General features: G+C 37.9%; 1 protein-coding gene across 1 annotated transcript in view; it reads left to right on the plus strand.

The window, feature by feature from the left end:
- syt7b (synaptotagmin VIIb) overlaps positions 1 to 21879 on the plus strand; it is a 60895-nt gene that overhangs the window by 18192 nt on the left and 20824 nt on the right. The window contains exons 4-6 of the mRNA XM_088004265.1: positions 1189 to 1389; positions 7531 to 7878; positions 13371 to 13493. Of these exons, the coding sequence (XP_087860391.1) occupies positions 1189 to 1389; positions 7531 to 7878; positions 13371 to 13493 (672 nt within the window). The remainder of the gene's footprint in view (positions 1 to 1188; positions 1390 to 7530; positions 7879 to 13370; positions 13494 to 21879) is intronic.

The raw sequence follows: 21879 nt of genomic DNA on the forward strand, positions 1-21879 counted from the left end.
CTTTATAAAATTACTGCTTCTGCCCTTAAATCTGAGAAGGATTATAAGAAAAAATTTGAGTTAAAATATGGTCACAGAAAAAGGATATTTGCAAATATTCAACCGTATAGTGACCAGATACTGTCCAAGGTTTAGACCACATATTGTCCGGAAAGCTATTAAAAGTTTTAAGTTATATCCAGTATTCTACAAATCTCAATTACCATAGTCAATATTTATGGTACAGTTTGTGCAAAAAAAAAAAAAAAAACTGCATGGTTTTATAGTTTTGAAAAACTACAGGAAGAAAGTACAGGAAGTCGTTTCTAACATTTTGCAACTAAGTAACAGTTTTGTGTTCCTTTAGACACCTGACACCAAAGTGGATCCATTAACTAGTTTTTGCACTGGATGAAGACTGTAGCAATCATTTTAGGCTACACACTTCATACCAATTTCCAAGCTGATAGCAAAACACAAGTTATTTTCTGCTTGCTTTGTAGCAAGGCGACTGGAATGCCGTCCGTCGACTATGAACACCTCAGTTTCCTAGAGTAATTCAGAGTAAAATGCGAAGCCATCTGTCTAACAGCTCATGCTTGGCCACAAAACTGGGTCACACTTCAGCATTATGATTCCAGAAACAGCAGCAAGACTACAGCTGCTACAGGAGATGAAGATAATCTACATGTCAAAATGAATAAACATAAACATAAACATAAACATAAACATGTGGACCAAAACTTTTCTGACTATGACTGACTATGAGATAAAAAAAAAAAAGAAAAGAAAAGAAAAGATGATTGCTTCAGCTGATTGCTGCTAAATGATCCTGAGGTTTGTTTTAGGTTTTTAGGTTCCAATTTTGTACTTTGGGTTCATTTTTGTTAGGTGGAACATGTTTTGAGTCGTCTGTGGTTGTGTTTGCCTGATTTTACGATCGGGGAAGAAGCTGATGATTTTTATAAAGTCCCGCTACATAAGACATTGACACTGGAAGAAGATTTACCTACCTTTTTTTACCAAAACTAAAAGATACAATTTGAATCACATGAAATTTACCCTTACCATTTCGACTAACTTAACTGAAAACTCTTTTACTCTCCGGCCTTGTACGTTTGTGCGTCTGTCTCTCGTCAATCCTCTCTTGATCCTTTCTTCTCGTCCAACCGTGTCTGTTTGTCCGTGGTCCCGCATCGTATCTTCCAGTGGGGCCGTGGATAAGGGTGGGCAGGGCGGAGCTGGACCCTCACCAGGGGCCAGTGACGGCGGGGGTGGCGCTTGCTCCAGTACAGGAGCAGGGCCAAGTCGCAGCCACAGCATTCGGAGCATGGTGACGGGGGGCAGCAAGGCCGGGCGCTGGCAGACCGTCCAGAGCCACATGCATGCCGGAGCCCTGCGGTTTAGCAAGTGAGTGGCGCATGGTGACACGGGGTACGCATGAGGGGCTACAGTGGGCACAACAGGAGCATGGTTTGGATATCACTCACAGACGTGAGTTTGCAGAAGTAGCATGAGTGGAACACCTGCATGTGCTCTCAAAGACTGAGGTAAAGCTACGTTTACGCGAGAAGTCGGCTTGCTTAAAAGCTGACTGATCTCCAGATTGAAACAAAGAGCATCAAGGTTGTCAAATAAAATAAATACTACTTGCAGGTTTGAGAAACTGAATGTCTGTTCATTTGTGGTCACCTGAGCTCTGACTGTGTTTATCAAACCAAAGTGAGAATTTGCATTTTAACTACGACGAGAGGTCATGATGCAACACTTCATTCATGTTTCAATAGGCTTTGGTAAAGTTGATAAAACAATTCTTTGTATTCTCTAGGAGCATACCCTACAAACACTGTATATACACTGATATGTTTGTTTTAGCTTGTATCTACATGCCTTTGCTTTATGCACATTATCATCTGTGTCAGTTTTGGGCCTTTACTGTGGTGAGAGCCTGAGCTGACATTGCCTCATACATGGTGGTGCTCTTGCAGCTAGAATTAGCACCAGAAACCACAGCAGCAATCTTTTAAATAAAAACAGTGTACTTATAATCAATGCTTTATGCATGTTATATTTGGAAAAGCCTATTTCTGACATCCCAAGGGATGAGAGATTTCAACATCTAATCTTAATTGACCCTGAAAACCACGTTTCAAAATCGGTTGTTGGCTTTTTATGCACAATGTTTCTATCTTTTGAGTCACATTTACACTTTATTTAGACACATTGCAATGTTTTTTTCTTTGTACCATCACAACCAAATCCTTCCTGGGAAGTAATATCCGATATGTAATCACGGTGCTGTTTTAATAGATATTTTTTACTCATGCAACATTTTTAGAATGTACTCCAGTTTGCACATGATGTCTATGAGTTGGTTGTCCCATTTAAAAAAGATAATTATTTCCACAGGAATTTAAATCTATATACAAATTTCTATACAAACATTTCTATACAAATATTGGTATACATATAATTTAGTTTAATTATTCACTGAACATAAATTATCGTATTTATTTGTCACATTTTGAAGTTACCCATAAAGAACATATGTGGATGACTATTACATTTGTAATTATAAGTTGTTTAGACTTTGATTGCTTTGTTTTTTTTTATTTAAGAAAGGTTTCCACAGGACGCAATGCATGGATTTGCATTACTTCCTAACATTTTTCTGTTTCGTTGTCTAGTTTGCACATAAGGCTTGATTGTTTGATTGAGGATGCTGCAGCAGCTTCTTGGTTCTATTGAAAAGGATGATCATGTCCACAAGAAATACCATTTTGCTAAAACAATGCGCCCACATAAAGTAATTATGGTTACTTTAATTGTTTTATTTTTCTTTTCTTTCTACATTTCTTTAACAAACACAATATTAAAAGTATTAAAAGTTTCCAGTGGGACTTTTAAAAGCAGGTGAAGCCTTCCATACACTTTTTTGTGGCCAGTAAGTGAAAGCACAAAAACATATATGCATGTCCTCTTCTGGATGGGAGTGAAAATCCTTTCTGATTGCATGGACCGGACTGCTATGCCTGCACATACTGTGACAGTGTGGTATGAATACCGTCACACATTTGCTGCATGAACGGCTCGATAATCAGTCTTTATGTAAATATCCTGCTCTGTAAAGCAGAGCAAAATAAAGTGTATGACAAACAGGTGCAGCAGAGTTCACTGCAGAAGCTCCACATGTAAACCTCTCTTGCAGTTGTTATTATGCAGCTCTTCATTATAATACTCTGTCTCCTTGGTTGAATAGAGAGATTAGAAACTGACTTTAGAATTATTATTTCCCCCTTTACTGGACTGAAGACACTCCACACATAATGATTAAATCATTTGTAGCTGCATAACTCATCTGTTCAACAATCGAGACACACAGACGTAAAGAGAACAACAAGCCTCACACGAACATCACTCACCAATTATGCGGTTAGCTTTCTCATTCTGTGACAGAAATGCCAAGCAATTGTTTCTGAATTTCTGGGAGTTGCATGTCTTCGCTCAACTCTTTTGCATAGATAATAACAAAGCTCTCAACTTGTTTAAGTGAACTTAATTTATTTTGTATCTTGTTTTAACGTTGCGTGTGTACATTTTTAACGAGCTGTAAGGTGACATGTCTGCATCTTAACTTGAATTTCATAAATGAAGTTGTGACATGCCTTTTCCCTCATCACTCGACTTTGTGTTCTGTTCTCCTTTTTTGGTTTCTCTGTATTTCCATTTCTCCTCTTGGAATTGGCATCTATTTCTGGGCATTTCCCTCTCCTCTCTCTGCCTCTCCTACACTCTCTTCACTCTTCACTGTCAGGATTTTTTTTTTCTTGCAGTTTCCTTGTTTTTTCACCCTCCTCAATTTCCCATAATTACAAAATCATTCAAGGTTTATAGTCCTCTTAATTGACTTTCAAGCAAGAAGAAATTTGAAAATAACCCTCTAAGTCACTAATGGGATTCAGCAGATCAAAAGTGCTCATTGCTTAGGGCTTCTGAATAAGTGTTGCCACATATATTATTCAAAAGATGACAAAAACGTACGGCGTCTCAACAGATGAATAGACACAGGAAATCCCTATAAGGAAAGGAGTATCTTGTTTTATTCCCAATACATTTTCCAAATGAGAAAAATTCTGTGTCAGATTTGTGTCACTGGACAGACCGGCGCAATTTATCAGCCCAGAGACTGGCTCCCAGATGTCTGGCTTAATGTCACCGTCAATCCAGAGAGATTTATTAAATTTTCATTATGTCACTTAAGATAAAATGACTTTTGCACCTACAAGTATTTCAAAATGTAAAACTTGTTGGTTGATCTTTTTATTTATCGTTCATTTTGATCATAGCGTTTCTTTGTTTTGGTTTGCAGACTTAAATACAGATGTACCGTAATTATCTTTTTTCCAATCGTTGCGGTATTTTTAACTTTTGCGTTTCTCACATTTGAACACAGCGGCACTGAAGAAGATTGAAGAAAACCACTTATTTGGTAAAGCATGTCATTTATAAGAAATTGTTCTTAAATTATTCTAAATATTGCATATTCGTAATTAAGTTGAGCAAACAAATCTTTATTTTTATCAATTAGACTGGGTTTTACTTTTTTTTATACTTTATGCCTTTTCTTGCATTACTTCTGTTAGAGAGGGGTTTTTATTGTAGATTAACAACTTTTACTGACTATGCTTTTACTGATAATTAAATTGTAATACAATATGATCACTTTCTATTTCATTTACAGTTGAAACCAGAAGTTTACATACAATAAAAAGACACATAAACATATTTTTTCTTGCTGTCTGAAGTTGAATCAAATAAAATTTCTCTTGTTTTAAGTCAATTAAAACAAGAGTTAGAATCACCAAAATTATTTCTATTTGCAAGAATATGTAAGTTTTATTTATTAATGTTTTCAAAATCATCATAAGTTTTCATACAGGATGATTACTATTGCTTTAAAGGAAAAAACTCATATGATGATGTCATGGCTTTGGAAACTTCTGATAAGTTAGCTGAGACATTTAAAATTTTGTTCTGTTATTCATTTTCTGTTTCCTGTAGCCTAAATTTCATACAAGCAAAGGAATGAGCCAAATATGATTTAGAAATACGTTAGTTCTCAGAATTGAAACTTCGTTTTGAATTAAATACTTTCTCCAGATGATCTGGGTTTTGTAAATATCTGCCCTAACTTCAGGAGATTTGGAAAAGTAAAACAGAGTCTCAACCTCAGATTAGGAAACCTTTGTTCCATCATCACTGGCCACTCTGAGCTGCTGCCAAGAGGGGCCCAGCTGTGTGGTCCAACATCATAATGTGGTGTCACCTCTACTGAGGGCATCATTTGGATCTCAGCAGGTGCAGTTCTGACTCCATCGTCTTCCTGATGCTACCAACTAGGAACATTGACACAAAGCTCCATAGTTACAACATTTTTATAATCTCAAAAGCGCAGTATCCGAAATAGAAGATTATTTTGTTTAATCTACTGTCAACAGTACTTGTCAGACTATATACTCTGTTTATATCTGTGCATGCAAAAAAAAGTGAGATCAGTGTTTTTTTTAATAGATATTTCTGAACGGTACATGTGTCATAAGAGTCCATAACTGTTTGGTGCTTTCAGACTGAAAACACTGAGGTCTAATTTATCCATTACATTCTTCAGCTTGTGTGTGGCTCCGGATAACTTTGCCATCTGCACCGGTTTGAACACTTACAGTCAATCACTGGAAGTTTCTGCAACACCCTCAGTGGTTAAATAACTCTCTGTTTCAAACCACATAGAAAAAAGCAAAACAAGACCAGTTTTTGCTTTTCTTTTGGGGTTAAGAAATGCTATTTTATTTTATTTTCTCATATTGTATTATGTGCCAATGTAATTTGCCATTTAATCAGTTTGCACTTCAATTCCATACACTCTGTTGCCATTTTTCTCCCAGTTTTCTTCCATTTTTGTATTTGTAAACAGACTATTTTATGCTCAGGTTATGAACCTCCTACCTGTGTCACTTTTCTTGTTTGTTTAGTAGTTTGATGCATTTATAAATGAACCATAAACAAAGCAGCATTCTGACATGAATTCATTGAATTTTATGTCAAGACTTTAGATTACAGCCCATTTCCATCAGCTGTGGTTCTAGTCTCATTTGAGCTACTTGATGCCAATAATTCATAGCTACTTATGACCCTTGATCAAACCAAAATAACTGTAAAATATGAGCAGATTTTCAAAGATCGCTGTAAATATTAGCTCTCTACAAATAGTCTCAAGCCTGGTCTGATGGTAGAAAGCTGCTCAGTAGACATGAAATGTTCACAGAGGTGATTAGTTTCCAGATGTTTATGTCAATTGTACTGAAGGATGATATGCAAAAATGTAAAGAGTAGTTAGATGCACATCATAAAACTTAAAAATAATTTAAAAAATGATGTTATTAGCAATATTATTTAATTCAAGCTGAATTAAATAAATACATAATACATGTGGATACGTTCATCCACATGTATTAGGTTTTACTATTGGTGACAAGTAAATATATACCAATAAAAAAAGCAAAGGAAAATCCCTCAGGTGAATCATACAAATGTGTGTGTTTGCGTCCTTGTTTACATAAGAGCTCCTGCATTTACTAGATGCAGCTTTGCTTAGCACCTCTGGGTGCTTTTCCTCTGCCGCTCCGTCGGGGTTAAGGCCGAGTTAATACCGAAGAGCTCCGCTACCGCAGCTCATGTCCAGGTCGTAAATCCTCCCTCAGAGCTTTAGCTCCAAACTGAGCTGTTTAGCACAGGCTTACAGTTATCAGGCATGGCTGTGATTGAGGGGTGTATAAGAAGAGGAGCAGCACTACACGAGTGTAAGAGAAAGAGACCAATAATTAGAGAACAGAATTAAGGAGCAGTGATTGAAGGCGGCGGGGAGATGGAGTGATGAGAGGGCCGAGGATGGGGAAAAGATGAATGGACAGGGGAGAGATGAAGAACTGCTGAGCTTTGGAGCGCAAAAGTAAAAAGGGAGGAGTGGGAGGAGTGGAAAAGGACCTTAGAGAAAGACGGATGGAAGCAAAAGTCATCAAGTCAAGAAGGTAGAAGTAGGTCAAAGCTAATTAGAGAGAGCAATAACGTCCAGCCACAGTTTAGTGCTGCAGATGGAAACTCCGGCTAAGTGATAGTGATACTTCAGTTTAACTCGGGTTCAATTTCGTAGGGGGTTTGTTTTGACACAATTTTAATGGAAAGAAAATTGAATGTTTACATGCTTTTCCACTGACACACACACACACACATGCATTTCATGCAGCCTAAACTCAAACGTTGAAGCATTCGTCTTTAGTCTTCAGTCTAGGCACCACACATAACAGCAATTTTTCTGTTCTTTTTCTATGTTTTTGCCCTTTTTCCCTTACTAACTTTTTTTTTTTCATATCAGCAATCACATGCTTCCATTTGTTGAGCTTTCTTTTTGCACCTTTCAATCCATGCTGTGTCTAATTCTAAGCTCTGCCCTCTTGTGTCCATCTGCTTCCTTCCCGCTCCCACCTTTCCGCTCAGTTTCGGGGACGCTTCCCTCTCGTCTGCCTCCACTCTGGAGCACATCCCGTCGTCGGCTGTCGCGCGTCCCCGGCCTCTTGTCCGCCAGCAGAGCCTCCAACAGCCCCTCACTCACCAGCCCCCTCCGGGTCCCAATGACCCCCCGGTCACCTCACAGAGCCTGGGTCAGTTGCACACAGGGCCAGGCGGCGGGGGCCACCGTGGGGGCCCGCGGGGGGTCCGGGGGAGTCCGGCTGGAGCTTCCAGGTACAGAGGGACCGGGGCTGGCCGATCACGGTCAAATCCAGGGAGCTGGGACCACATGATGGAGCAGGTTCGCCACAGAGGTCTGGACGTCAAGTCGTTCCTGTAAGTGTCATGAAGTTCTCTACTGATTTAAAAGTTTGTTGATTTGTTTGCTTATAACCTGGGTAAAGAGAGAACTAGCAGTGCGAAGTCCTTCAAATAGAGTTGATTGAGTCGGTTCAGTTTGGTCATTGAAACCTGGTAATACCAAATTATTGTTTGTAACGTCTTTAATGTATTTATGATGTTTAACTAACCAAACAGTTAAGTAGAACGTGGGACATTGCTTTCTGGATGTTAGGAATTAATGTAAGTGTTTCTTCTTAATTTAAAGGATAAATGTAAGAAATTAAGCTTTGCCAAGCAAGTGTGTGCTAATTTATAAAAACATAAAACAAGACAAGATAAACTAAACCTATCATACGTCTTTTAATCATATACTGTCATTCTCATTTCATACATCTTACTAATACATTAATTAATTATATTATTTAGTGCAGCGTTAGATAATGTGTGTGACTCTATGTAGGCAGATACGATGCAATTTAAGTGGACTCAGTAATTTCAAGCATATCAGTGACAATAACAAGTTTGCTGTCAGTGTTGGAAATGCTGAGATGGATTTTGTGTTGGTGTTTTAAGTTTTACATTAAGCTTGTATTTCCCTGAGTTGTTGTTTGCTTAAAGATTGCACTATTTGTTTGTTTTTTTTTTGTTTATAAATTATAGTAAATCTTTTCCTGTGCAGCACTCTGCAGCTAGTCCCTGCACACACATCTCACAGCCGGCTGCACACAGAACACAAAGAATGGCTTCTTTATAGAAAAATAGCTTGTGCCTCACGCTCCAGTTTACTGTGGTTGAAAAAATGTTTTATTTATTTATCACGTTTAACTGTTTTATTGGTATATTTACGAGTAAGAAAATAAGGTCTGTTCTTCTAGGCTCACGTTTTGTAAACATACTAATGACGAGCTCAGAAACTAACACAAAAAACCTGATATAATGAACTCGGCAAAGAACTGACACTGACAACAGTTCAATCATATAATTGCATGTAATGTCAGATCCAGGAGATAAACAACTATGCAGCATCTTAGATTTAACTTACAACACAATGTTACTTGGCAAATTTCAAAGCAGCCAATCCAAAGATCAGTGGTATGAATTCCTCCTCTGCCTCTGCTCCCCAGTTAAAATATATTTTTACTCAAACCACCAATCTGACATCAAACGTAAAATACTAAAGACTCACTGTACGGAAAACCATTAATCAGATGTTTTAATCTAACAATGCAATATCTGGTGAAGAGGATAGATACTGGAATACAGAGGCCCCTGATTTTTATTTTTTACTTACAGAGCCCAGAGTGATCTCCTCCACTGCTTGACTTGAATGATAAATTACACATGATGCGCTGTACCTCACCGGCCTCCCCTCCTGACCATAAACACACACTCTTGCACGCATCAATAACCAAACCTCTTCCCTTCTGAGCTTTTTGCTGCTTCTCTTATTAACATTGTCTCCGGGCTGAAAAACCATATTGAGGTTTCATTGCTCGCAATCTCTGTCTTTATGAATGTCAGTGGAGCAAATACATTAGCTTTTGGCACCTGTGGTGATTGGGGATATTATGCATTTGTCAACTTATGGTATGGGAAACAAAAAAAAACAGCAGCTTTCTTCCATTTGTGTCTTGTGTCACCGCCGCGCTTTTATTCCAGATCGATAGACCTGCTGTAGGTGGTAATGATTTAAGCGTCCTTTGGTTCGGGTGCACGCTTCTTGTTCTGCCATCTATACAAATTCAGTCAGCCCCATCAATGAGCATCATGAGGGTTGTGTTTATGCGTTCCCAGTGGGCTACTGCCTCTTGAGTACTAATATGTTCCCTCTTGCTGTCAATACTTCTTCTACAAACAGCATTGAATTAAGGACAGGAGTGCTCTACAGAAGGCGCATGGCAGCGAGAAAAGAAAGAAATGTGATATTTGCCGAGATGAGAGAAAGATCAGTGGGAAAATGAGGAGAAAACATCAAAAGACGACCAATAAACTTTCATTTTGTGGAAGCTTTTGATCCACCTTACTTTTTAGATACTTCTAAGCTTTAGGCACACTTTCATGTCTCTGTTGGTGTTTGTCTAATCAGCGAAGGGTTTAATGTACTATTTGGGAGTTTTGTTTCCTGTCTTAAATTAATTATTGCTTCAACCAGTATCACTGATCCTCAAGCTCTTCAGTGATCTAAGAGTTCAGTATCAAACCCTATACCACTTATTGTGGCTAGGAAAAGTAAGATGGCAAGTATTACATTATAAGAAAAATACATTAGGCATATACCTTTAATTAAGCTGATAACATGGTTCTATTTGATTCTGTTTGTTTTTTGTATTAGTTACAACAACATTCAATTTCCTTCTGGGATTAATAAAATAAAGTAACTCTATGAAGTCGTAGGGAGTATATAACTTTAGGAAGAGGATCTTTCCTAGCGGTCCATTGGGAAGGATTTTTGCGCCTGGACTCCCCTCCCAGTCTCACGCTCTTTGCCACCTTGGAGAGGACGTCTTTCTTCATTGGAAAAGGATGGGACTACTTCTTTCAAGAAACCCTGGGTCCAAAGTAGTAATTTCAGAGTATTTTTCATGTGCCAAGCATCTGTATTCCCAAGAAATAAGCCTTGGCCCTTGGCTTGTTTGAAATTCTGCAAAATCTTTGAATTATAGACTCCCCAACAGAGACATTGTCCGTCTTTCCATCACTGAACTGATGCTGCTGCCGTTCTTCTGAGGGAGAAGAAGAATCGCAGCTTCACCGATGCTACCTGCATGTGCCAGCCGAGTCAACGTTTGTCCCAGGACTGGAGAGCATCACCTGGAGTTAAAAGGAGAAGAACCTCAGCCCTGCTATGCAACCCGGCAAAGCGGCTGCTGTATCTTCTTTCCCTTTTTTTATTTATACCAGAGGCAACTGGCACTATTTTTCCCCTTTGCTGCCTCCCCCGTTCCAAGAGAAAGAATGAATTTCAGCTCCAGACGCTTGTTCTACCACAAACTGAGCAGCAACTGCCTTTGTATCCCCAGCCGACGCTGCAAAAACCCCTGTGCCGTTAGGTTTCCGTCATTCACTGGAGATTCCTTGCTTCATTAAGGATGACTAATGCAAGAGGTGTGCCAGGGCAGAGATAAGTTAGCTTAGGAAAAACAATTTGAATATTGATTTTGATTTTCCGTTGTGTTGTGTTTTATTGTGTTTTCCAGGATTTAATCCTGCAAACTGCTTGGGAACAAACAGGCCACCTATAGTATAAACAATGTTTTATAAGGTTATTGACTGAAAGTTATTCTCATCATACAATGTGAGTTTACTGCATTTTACCAGACGGAGCTTTTCTTTCCTCTCTCCGACAACGTGACGATTCTTTCTTTCTGCCTGAGGAAAGCTTATAGTGGTGATGTTAAATGTGGTTCTTTCACCTTATTGTTCTGAAATAAAAAAAAAAGAACAAAGTGTGTGAATAGCCGATAAACACCAGTATGTTAATCGGGTGTGAGTTCCCCTGCTCTTCGAAACGGCTCAGATTTACACTGTAAACAAGCTGAATTCAAATACAAAGTTTACCTTTTTAAAACTTCTGAAACTGCTATTTAAAGCATGGAGTTGTTTCTTCAAATAGTATATTAAAAATAGTCACTGTCGCCTCTTAAATTGGTGTTTTTCATCTGTTTTCTCGGCTTCTTTTCCGGTGAAATGTTCCTGGATTTCTCCTGGTGCGTCACCTGTGTCAGAACTCTGAACAACAGATTCTGGTGCTGCTAATCAGTAAAAACCGGTACTGACGACCATTAAAGTTATAGTCATGCTTTTAAAAGTTTGCATTGCATTCGCGCAAGCCAAGCAAGCGGTGTTGCCTTTATACTTGACACATATGTTGGTAATACCCCTTTAAAAAGGGATTATCTAAATGCCTACATTTGCTCTCAATGTCCAGATTATCAAAGCTCTCTCATTCTGTATCATTATCCGAATCATTACTCTAAGACATGCCAATATCCCATTTAGATGCTCTAAGCGTAACAACATAAATTGTCATTTTCTGTATCTATTAAAGTTTTATTTGCCTTGTTTAAGGTGGTGCAAATTCTGTAAATGTCAGAGGTCACTACATTGTCACTGTGTTGTATTGTTGTTCATGTTATTATATCATTGTTTATTCTTTGTTAGTTTTTACTTTTCAGTATTTTATATTAGTTTTGATATTCTTTCATTTCTTTATATATTAGTTTAATTGAGTGTTACTACCTAAGTAAGTTAACTGAGTATTTTAACTGAAATACTTAATTGATTTTGGTATTAAACTCACATATTGAAGAAATGTTGTTTGTGTTTATTCCATATTTGCATGTGCAGTGCTGCGCAAGACCACCAGTGTTGGACATATTCTTTTATCTTTTATTATTTTAATATTTAAACCTCATGGGGCAGGCATTCATGAACAATAACTTTGACTGAAAGCTATTTGTATATTATTTCATAATAATCAAGTGGTGGCGTGACTTGGTATTTTAGATCTAAATGAATTTTCTTAATTATTGCCTTTGACATTTTGTAATAGTTTCTCATAGTCAAACTAAACCCATTCTTGCACAGAAGGGGAAATAAAGTTTTATCATCTCCTGTTACCTAAAATGAAACTAGAAATAACTACAAATATTGTTCACACTCTAATTTCAGCATTAAGGGATCAAACAACTAAGGACTTAGTATGTGATAAATAAACTGGCACACTAACAATCGGTCCTTCCAGAACAAGCTGCTCATCCTATTGTCACAGAATGCTGAGTGATCATAGGCTCCACGGCTCGACTCGATATATAAAATGTGAGAATAAGACTTTTGTTGTGATTACTATGTTCTGTGGGTTTTCATAGCTCATTACAGAGCTGAGAAACATCAAGCAACATCTTGATCGTTTTAACTCGGTCTAAGCATATTTGCAAACATTAGAAATGGGAAAACCAAACTCGGAAATTTAAAGTTGTGACTAAGTCTTTGCTTAAAAGATCCCATTGGGGATGGAAATTCATATTTCCTAATCATGAAATTTTGTCTGCCAGAGTCTACAAAGACCATCCTCGTAGGTTATTGATTTTGATTTATTGAATGTTGATTTATTAACCTACTTTAGTTGTAAAATACATCTGAAGAAAACGTGATGCTTTTTTTAAAACTTGCTTTGCATAAGTAATGAAACGGCAAAACCTCACGCTTTCCAGATGTTACCGATTGCATGCAGATTTTTACAAGATGCATTGCAAAGGAATGGTTGCAGTTTTTGCTAAGATGAAACACTGTAGTGTCCTCACATCGTTCTACCGCCTCTCTCCCACTCTCTCTTTGTACACCAAATGAATGTGTGCTGGGTGTGTTTCCCATCACTGCCTGTCTGTGTGTTTTGTCCGGAATATGTGTGTGTCGCCGTTTGTCCACATATTCCACCTGTGTGTGGACTTGTGATCCCTTGTTTGTCTCTGTATGTGTGTGTCCAGTGAGGGGAAGATGGTTGTTCTGTCTCTAGCAATCGGGCTGGCTGAACAGGATGACTTTGCCAACCTCCCAGATCTCCAGGAAGCTCCGGCAAGCAAAGAAAATGAAACCACACCAGATAAAAGGTAATTACAGATGGAGGCGCATGAATGTGAGCACATGTGAAGTGGACGGGAGTGTCATTAAACGCCTCACACTGTGTTAAATCCTCAGTAGTTCAGCTTTCTAGGTTGCTCAAAATGGGCCCTCTTGGTGGGTTTTTTGAGTCCTTATAGTTTGAGATTGGACTTCAGTGGATCAGGCCTGATGCTGTGCAGTTAAAATGTCCCAAGAAAAGTTGAAGTTGAATCCTGCAGATTGAAGACTGAATGTTGAAGTTTTGTGTGTTTCTTGAGTTATTTCTGCAGTGTGGCATGCTGCTCAGTCTTGTGGGACACTGGTGCATTTTACGGTATTCAGACCATGAGAGATATGCTTATGGTAAATGCAAAGTAATTGTCATTTAGCTTAAGGTTTCAGCATTTAAAGCTTTTTTATGTTATCTGTTTAAATCTTGCGGCTGATTGATTTGTTTTGTGTTGATGCCTGTTTTGTACCGTATGTATTCAGAGATTTCTTTGGCTGTTAGCCCCTCGCTGATTAGGAAAATTAAAGTTTCACAAGAAAAAAAATGTACCTTAAACTCTCTAATAATACCTTAGCCTTATGTTTCCACTGCAAATATCATCCCAGCTACTGTGTCCCCAAGAGTTTGGTTTAAAAAGGCCACAGTTGAATTTGCAATACTTGATTGCGAAAAGCTTTGATTACAGTATTTTAGCTTCAATTTTTTACTTCTGCTGATACAGATGGACAGCAGTTCCATGTGATTTTTTACAGCTGTTCTGCAACTCAGCAAAGGAGTGGCAGAAGCTCTAGGGATAGTGGGAATGCTGGACCTCTGTGAAATATGTATGTGGAAATCCCTTATATATATTGAAAGTCGTCAAAAATATCAATAAAAACAATTAAATCTTTATTGTTATATTATCTCTTCTAGGAAAAGACATGCTGTATGACTGTCTTTTCTCTCATCTGTTAAAAAAAGTGCTCGCTTTCTCAACTTCAGCACATTTGTTGGTGTACTTTGCATTTCTGGGACTTCAGCAGACAGCTCTAAGTTCGAAGATCTCATAAAACTTACTTTGTTTTGTGAGGTTTCTGTTTTACCATGGCCTCATAGAGATTTCTTTTATTTTAATTATTCTGTGAATAGTTGATGCTGTTTGAAAGTGTGATATAATTTGAAGCTTTTCAGGCTTTTTGTCATTGGTGAAATTCCAAACGCACAAGTAGTGTAGTAAGCACTTAAATTAAAAATCTCCCTAAACTCGACTAACTCCCAGAAACAGGTAAACTTGACCATGTCATTCTCGAGCGTTAACTTATAACATTACATTTTCTGGATTTCTCCCCCTGGAATATGCTAGCTCTCTGTCATTTTGCCCTAAAAGCTTTGGGCTTTTCAAAATTTCCCACTGATTTTATGCCCAACTTGAAGCTTTCTCTCATTTTATTATTACATAACAGCACAATCTCCCACCAGTTGTTTCCTTTATTTGTTGCTGTTGTTGCATTTTCACTCCCATATCCTCTGTGGTCCCCACCCAGAACTTTGAAAGTCTGCTTGACTGCAGCTCTTTGCTGCTCCTTTGATGTTTGAATCACAGACACAGGAGCAGGGCACCCTCATTATTTAGAAGTAAGATTCCCTGCATGAAACGCTCGTCTAAAAATATGCTAAGTTCTCTCATCTACCAGTGATCTCGCAGCGGCAGTCGCAGACTAACGCAGTCTCCCAGCTGGCGAACAAAGGACTGCACAGGCTTCTCTCTTATCGCATCAGTGTTTGAGGGATAAAGTGCTTACCACACTGCCTTGACTCCGCTGGGCTCAGGACAGCAGGGCACAGTTCAGGATAAGCATCTATGCATTCCAGCGTAGGTGTTTTTATGTGGTGTTATTGTTTTTTCCCATTAAAAATCTCAGCCGCGTAAAGTTTCATCAAAACCTTCCTTCGGTACATCAAACCATGTTGCTTTAACTAGGTTATCTGTGAACGTTTGGTGGGAAAAGACTAGAAGCTTGCCTTGGAAAGGAATGTAATATAATTGGGGTTTTTTTTTGCAAAAATGATTTGAAAACAGTGTTGTAAACAAATGATGACCACCACCGTCTTGCCTGTGGGGTTTTCATGTGCCTCATTCTGATCACGGCCCAGCCGCCTCGCCTCCACCCAGAGGGCTCATGTGGTCCAGGTTGTCCACTGTTCTTCCACATCTAATAACAGCTCTCTATCATCATCATCATCATCATCATCATCATCATCATCATCTTTGTCCTTCTCCTCCTTTTTGTCTCTGTAGTTACTTCTCGAGCTGCGTCTCTGTCTGCTGGTCTGCTCCTGGCTGTTGTCAGAAAGCCTTCAGCACGACTGAGCAAGACGCAACGGGATGATTCCACCAAGATTATGTGTGACAAAACAAGAAGCTGTCAGACAGCTGCACAGAGAGAGGATGAGGGAAAATCATTTGCTTCTAGTTCTCTAGACGAATTATGCTTCAAGACAAAAATAGGCTCAAACTGGAGGTTCGAGGCAAAACCTTTTTGCCACATACATCTTTCAGCTGGAAAACCTAAAAACAAAAACATATAGGAGATAAATAAAATGACTTGGTTTAAATATAAATAAGAAAAAACAAGCTGTATATGGACATGCTGCCTGATGAAAGCTAAATTTAGATCTATTATAATTTGTAAACTTCTTGCTTCTTTGCGAGCTCTCTGCAAAAAAAAAAAAAAAAAGAAAAGATATCTCACCATAACAACTGCGTCTTGGTCTTTTTTTCTCCAGCTGGAAACTGTGTCGATGAAAACTGTGAGCCTGAAACAAAACAGTAAATGTGTGGGCTGCTCTGAGTTATAAGAGGTTAAAATCTCTGTGGATCTCAGATGAGCCACAGAATCGGTAATAAGTTTAGGAAGTTCATTATGAGTGATCCCTTTCACAGTGTGCTGACTCATTTCATCCCCTGTTAACATGAACATATTAGTCTAACTTCATTGTCGTCTCAACATTACAGCTGCAAAGCTAATTAGAGGTATGAAACAAATTGCTGAATATTTCCCCTTCCTAAATAAGCTTACTCTGCTTATTTACACTGTTATGTGTCTTATGCACTTATGCAAACAGACTGGATGACTGTGCCTATAATGGGAAATTATGCAAATTTTCATACTTTTTTGGAACCTTGATTACCAGCGACAAACCGGTATTTCTTAAAATGTAATCTCTACATTTAATAGAGATTCCAATACGCTTTGAGGTGATGGTGCCTCACTTAATTTAATGCTGCTAATATATGTTTAACGTTTGTCAGGAATGCATTTATACAGTACATTATCACTTTGTATTACTTTTTCTTAATTACACTTCATTTATCGAAGGTTCTGCTTAACAACGCACCTAATCTACTGTATTCAATATGAGTAAAATCTTATTTAGCTTATGTACTTTTTAACATGCTGCTTTAATACATAAGAGCCTTGGTTTGGTTCCTGTTTTGTTTTCCCGTTCTTCTTTCTGGGTTTCACTCCCTGAGTTACTTTAAAAAAAAACAACAACAAAAAAACTCTTTTAAAAACTCACTTGTAGTGAGTTTTGTTTTCTGTTGAGCTTTTCAAGTGTCAAAATAAATACACAGGTAGTAAAAATCCATGAAGTCAGCATTGACTTTTATCTGCAGGAAGAGTTGTGTTGACAAAGGTTTTCAGTGCGAAGCCTTGTGGGCAGATCCAAATGGAAATAACAACACAACCTCAGAAGTCAAAAGAGAAATTGGCACTTGTCAACAGGTTGTGCCGTTTTGAAAAATTTTCAAAAGACTCATTGCATTGAGTGTTGTTTTACCAAAACCATGGCTAATTGTCTCATTACAATGTTTAAAATAGAAAGATATTGTTGAGGAGTTTCTCTAATTGCATTGCTTTATTGACAGATCTTAAGCAGTTGTCAGGCTCAGATATATATATATATATATATATATATATATATATATATATATATATATATATATATATATATATAATATTAGGCTGTGGGGTGTATCCTAAATATTGTCACACTTCTGTGGTCAGATGTTGACATTCATGGGGTTTCTGGTGTGATGGCTTTTTGCAAAGAACAGTTTACCAAAGAAGTTAGGATTTACTCAAGTTTCCATCTGAACTTAATAACAATCTATAGCTTGTTCTCCCATAGAAAACAAATACTGTAGCTAACATGTGCACAAATATGGTTAGCTTACCTTTGAGAGAAGATGTTTTCAAACTGTGTTTCATTTTGACACCTGCACCTGATGGGCTCTGGTTTTCCACTATTTGATTATATCTTATTGAGGAAGTTTTGGTGCTGAGTTGCTCAGCTGTGTCTTGTCAGTGACTATTCCCAACAGGAGGAGTTGTTTTCCGTTCTTCTTTTGTAAGATTCTCTGTAATGTAAAATGTAAAATGGTTAACATCTGGACTCACACTTTGCCAAAAAAAAAAAAAGAAAAAAAAAGAAAATTCCTAAATATAATATGCAGAAGATCCTCTCTCCAATCCTCTAGCTCTGTTAAAGGGTCCTCTAATCTGCGATATGCAGTTTTACGTTGGGTAAGTCCATGTGGGTCACTGTGGTGGACTGGACAAAGCCGGACGTAATCACCCACCTGCAGATAACAATGATAGTGGCTCGGAGGCTGTTTTTTGTTATTATCATCTCAGAAAGCTGCCTTTGCGCGCCGAAGCTGCATCCTAATGAGCTCAGGGACGCACCGCACACAGAGATGCAACAGCGAAATAAATATGAATAAACCCAAAAGAGTTCACTGGCCCCAGACAACCTGCCTTTGAACAATGAGGTTGTAAAAGCTGTGAAGACATGTGATGCTTTCCAATATTAAACATTTCTGTTTAGTTTGATTCTGTGTAAGCCGGCAATGTTAAACGTCCATGCAAAATTTCATCTGCAGTCATTTCAAACGGCCCGTTCTGTAATGTTCGGCAACCCAAAGTTTCTAAGGTGCTGTAAACATGTTTGGGTTTACAGTGGCTTGAGACTGAGGTAATAAAACTTCTATTAATTTTTGATGTTTGTGTCCTACTGACTCAGCCTGAGAGAGCCTTTAGAGCAGGGCCCCTCAAATCCAGGTCTTGAGGGCCAATGTCCCCTAACTATTGAATGTGTCTGCTTCGACACACGTATCAAATGATGAGGGCATTAGAAGGACTCTTGACAACTTGACTGAGTAATTCTGCCATTTGATGCAGGTGTGTTGGACCAGTGACACATCTAAATGCTGCAGGACACTGGACCTCAGGGCCTGAATATGACGATTCCTGCTTTTGGGTGCTCAGGAAACCTTTGTAGGTGCTTTGAGTTCATTTTGTGATTTAGGTGTGACACCTTGAGTTTTCAATATTTAACATTTATATTTAAATACTACTACTACTGTTAAAATATTTAATATTTTAATAGTAGAAAATTAATTTGGGGTTTTATCTGTAAACCATAATCATCAAAGTTGAAACTAAATAAATGTTGCACTCATATTGTATTGAATTGTTATAATGTATGACTTTAGCACATTATATAGATTATAATTAAAGTAAATATTTAAATGTTTTAAATTCTTTTTCATTTAGATATAGTTGTGAATCTTGGAGCATCAAGATAAGATTTTTTTTTTTTTTTTGCAAATAGGTCATATAGTATTTTTTTTAAACTTCTGGATCATAATTTAAACTATCAAAATCTGGCTTGATATGTTGCAAATTAAGATTACGTCAGAATTGCCCAATAAAGGCTGAACACGGCCTCATTTTTTTTTTATTTTTTATTTTTATTAATTCTTTTTTTGTCAGCTGTGACTTGCAAGCTGCCAAACTATTTCTGGTACTGCTGAAAATTATAAAAAGAAAAAAATGACATCCTGAAAGCTGTGCAATGATATCCATCTTAATCGCCCTGAGAATTTTTGCGTGGAGAAACTCTTAAAAATGTACAATTATAAGGCTGGTATTAGCTCTGAGGAGGTTACCAGCTGCTTAAGGTGTCTGAGCTCCAGACAATAGAAATAAAATACGTGCCATAAACATTTGTTTGATTTCTGTCTGATGTTTAGCTGCTTTAAAATGTTCTCACACATAGTAAATATTTATTTTAATTACTTAGCAAAAAAAATTAAAAAAAAAAAAAAACACCCTGCAGGTTATAATGATCTGTCAGTGTTGTGTTTGCTGCTTGCACTGTAGCCCAACATGGCCTGAAATTATAAATAGTCATTTGACAGTGAGTGCTGACAGTGTGTGGGAGTTTATGTTTCCACACTGTCATTCAGTGGATCAACAGGAAAGTGTTTTTACACAGAGATTAGAATAAACAAATTTGGACCAGTCCCTTCAGCTGCACATATGTTTTGTTATGTTATTTCATCTTAACTATAGTTTTATTTGACTGTGGTGTGGAGTTGCACATTGTAACACAGTATGTTATAGATCAAGCAGGAAGTTGTCACCTTATCACAGCTGACATATTTGGAAAGTCAACTCTTTCCAAAGTTAGTCTTAGGCAGCAATCACAGAGAGTCTCACCATAATAAGTCTCCAGGCTCCCTGCTATCAGTCCCTACTGTAGTCCTCAGAACCAGTGGTGGCCTGAGAGGGAAGATGATTGGATGGGACAAAAAAAAAAAAAAAAAAAAAAAGAGATGTAGGTCAGCACAAAGGAGGATCTTTTGGAAAAAGAAAAACTGTCAAAAATCCAACTGCAGCTCATTCACAATTCCTTCTGCTGCTGCCTTGGTCACAGAGTTGATTTAAGGCAGGCCGCGAAAGAGGAGGTGCTGAAGGTGACAGTGATCAGCTCTAGATGTCAGTAATCAAATGTTATTGATTTTGTTCAGAATTTTTACAGAATGAAAGGGGATATTTTATGTTGTGCTTTATGCATAAATCTATAAAAAAAAAAAAAAGAAAAAAAAAAGAGCTACGCCCAGTGGATAAATCTTTAAAAACAGGACGGGGGGTGGGGGGGAGTTTGTTCCAGCAGCACCTGGCCAGTCCATCTTCGTAGATGGCTCCATTAGTTGTATTAGCTGCCGTTCTGTGGAGGGGGAGGAGGCTCAGTGATTTGTCCCTGCTGAAGGGGAGCGCTGACTGCGCTGACATTGAAACCTGGGCCTCATCCATCAAAAGACATGGGACCAATATTGCATTTTTGTGGTCTCCTAGGGCGACTGTATGATCAGCAAGACCCAGATACAGAATGTTTATGGAGACACACTTCCTACCCTGGTCCTGCTGGTTCTGTTCATCCTTCAAGTTTTCACCCAACCATTCGCTCTTATCCTTTCTTCTCTGTTGTTTGTTTTTTGAACCCCCCCCCCCATCCACATTTTTCCCTTTGGATTCCACCTCGTATCCTCATCTCTTCTTCAGTCCTCCATCGCCGCCGTCTCTCATTCTCTCTCCCATCTCTGGTTCATCTAATTGCATAAAAGCCTTCCTTCTTATTCTCTTTGTTGTTATGCCAGTTTTCTCTTCTCTTTCCCTTTCCACTATCACTATTCATTTTATCCCGGTTTTCCTGAGGGTGTTGACTGGTGCTGCAATGGAAACAACGTCACATCAGTGCATCTCTATCAGTGTAGATGACTGTCAGTCTGGCAAGACTGCTTCATTGCTAAACATTAAAAGGAGAAATTAGATGCTTTTTGCTGCTTCATTGTAATAAAGTAAATGTGATGTTGCAGTAAGACTCATGTCCTTCAGCATTTTGATTAAAGCTTTGACTGAGAATGCTTAATTTTCTAAACAGTTTAGTTAAATTATCTGACATCTCTCATAAGAAGGCCTACAGTATTTTTAAACTATTCTCCTGGTTGAAGCCAAGCGTTTAGCACAATATTTACTATTATCAGTCCATATGAATAATTTTATTCCAAGGTAGAGTATGCCGATGATTATGTTGTGACTTCTTGAATTTGAATTTTCAGTGAATTGACTTTTTACGAGTATTCTGTGGTTACAGGCGAATGTTACCTGAAGACTTTAAGCAGGTGTTTTTTATTTATTTTAATTTACAATAAAAATTATTGACTTTTTAATTAATTTTGAATACAATATTTTATTTGTTATGAAAAGACAAGTTTTTCTGCATTTTAAATATATTATTTACGCTGTTTCATTTCACTTAACTCGTTTGGATAGGCGTTAACTTAAGTCATTATTTCATCTAAAATGAACATTTTACTTTCAGATCAAGCGAAACAAATTTAAAACAACTTTGCTACTCCACATCTGATGTCGTGACATAAAATGTTGTCAAGATTCACAGAATGCATATCCAAAAGTACAAGCCACAGTGAAACAGCAAAAGAACACTCTAAGAGAAAAGATTACTTGAAATCATAAGCTACGAGATGGATA

The sequence above is a fragment of the Poecilia mexicana genome, unplaced genomic scaffold, assembly GCF_051168715.1.
Source record: "Poecilia mexicana isolate PSO_F unplaced genomic scaffold, ASM5116871v1 scaffold_3, whole genome shotgun sequence".
Classification (NCBI taxonomy): Eukaryota; Metazoa; Chordata; class Actinopteri; order Cyprinodontiformes; family Poeciliidae; genus Poecilia; species Poecilia mexicana.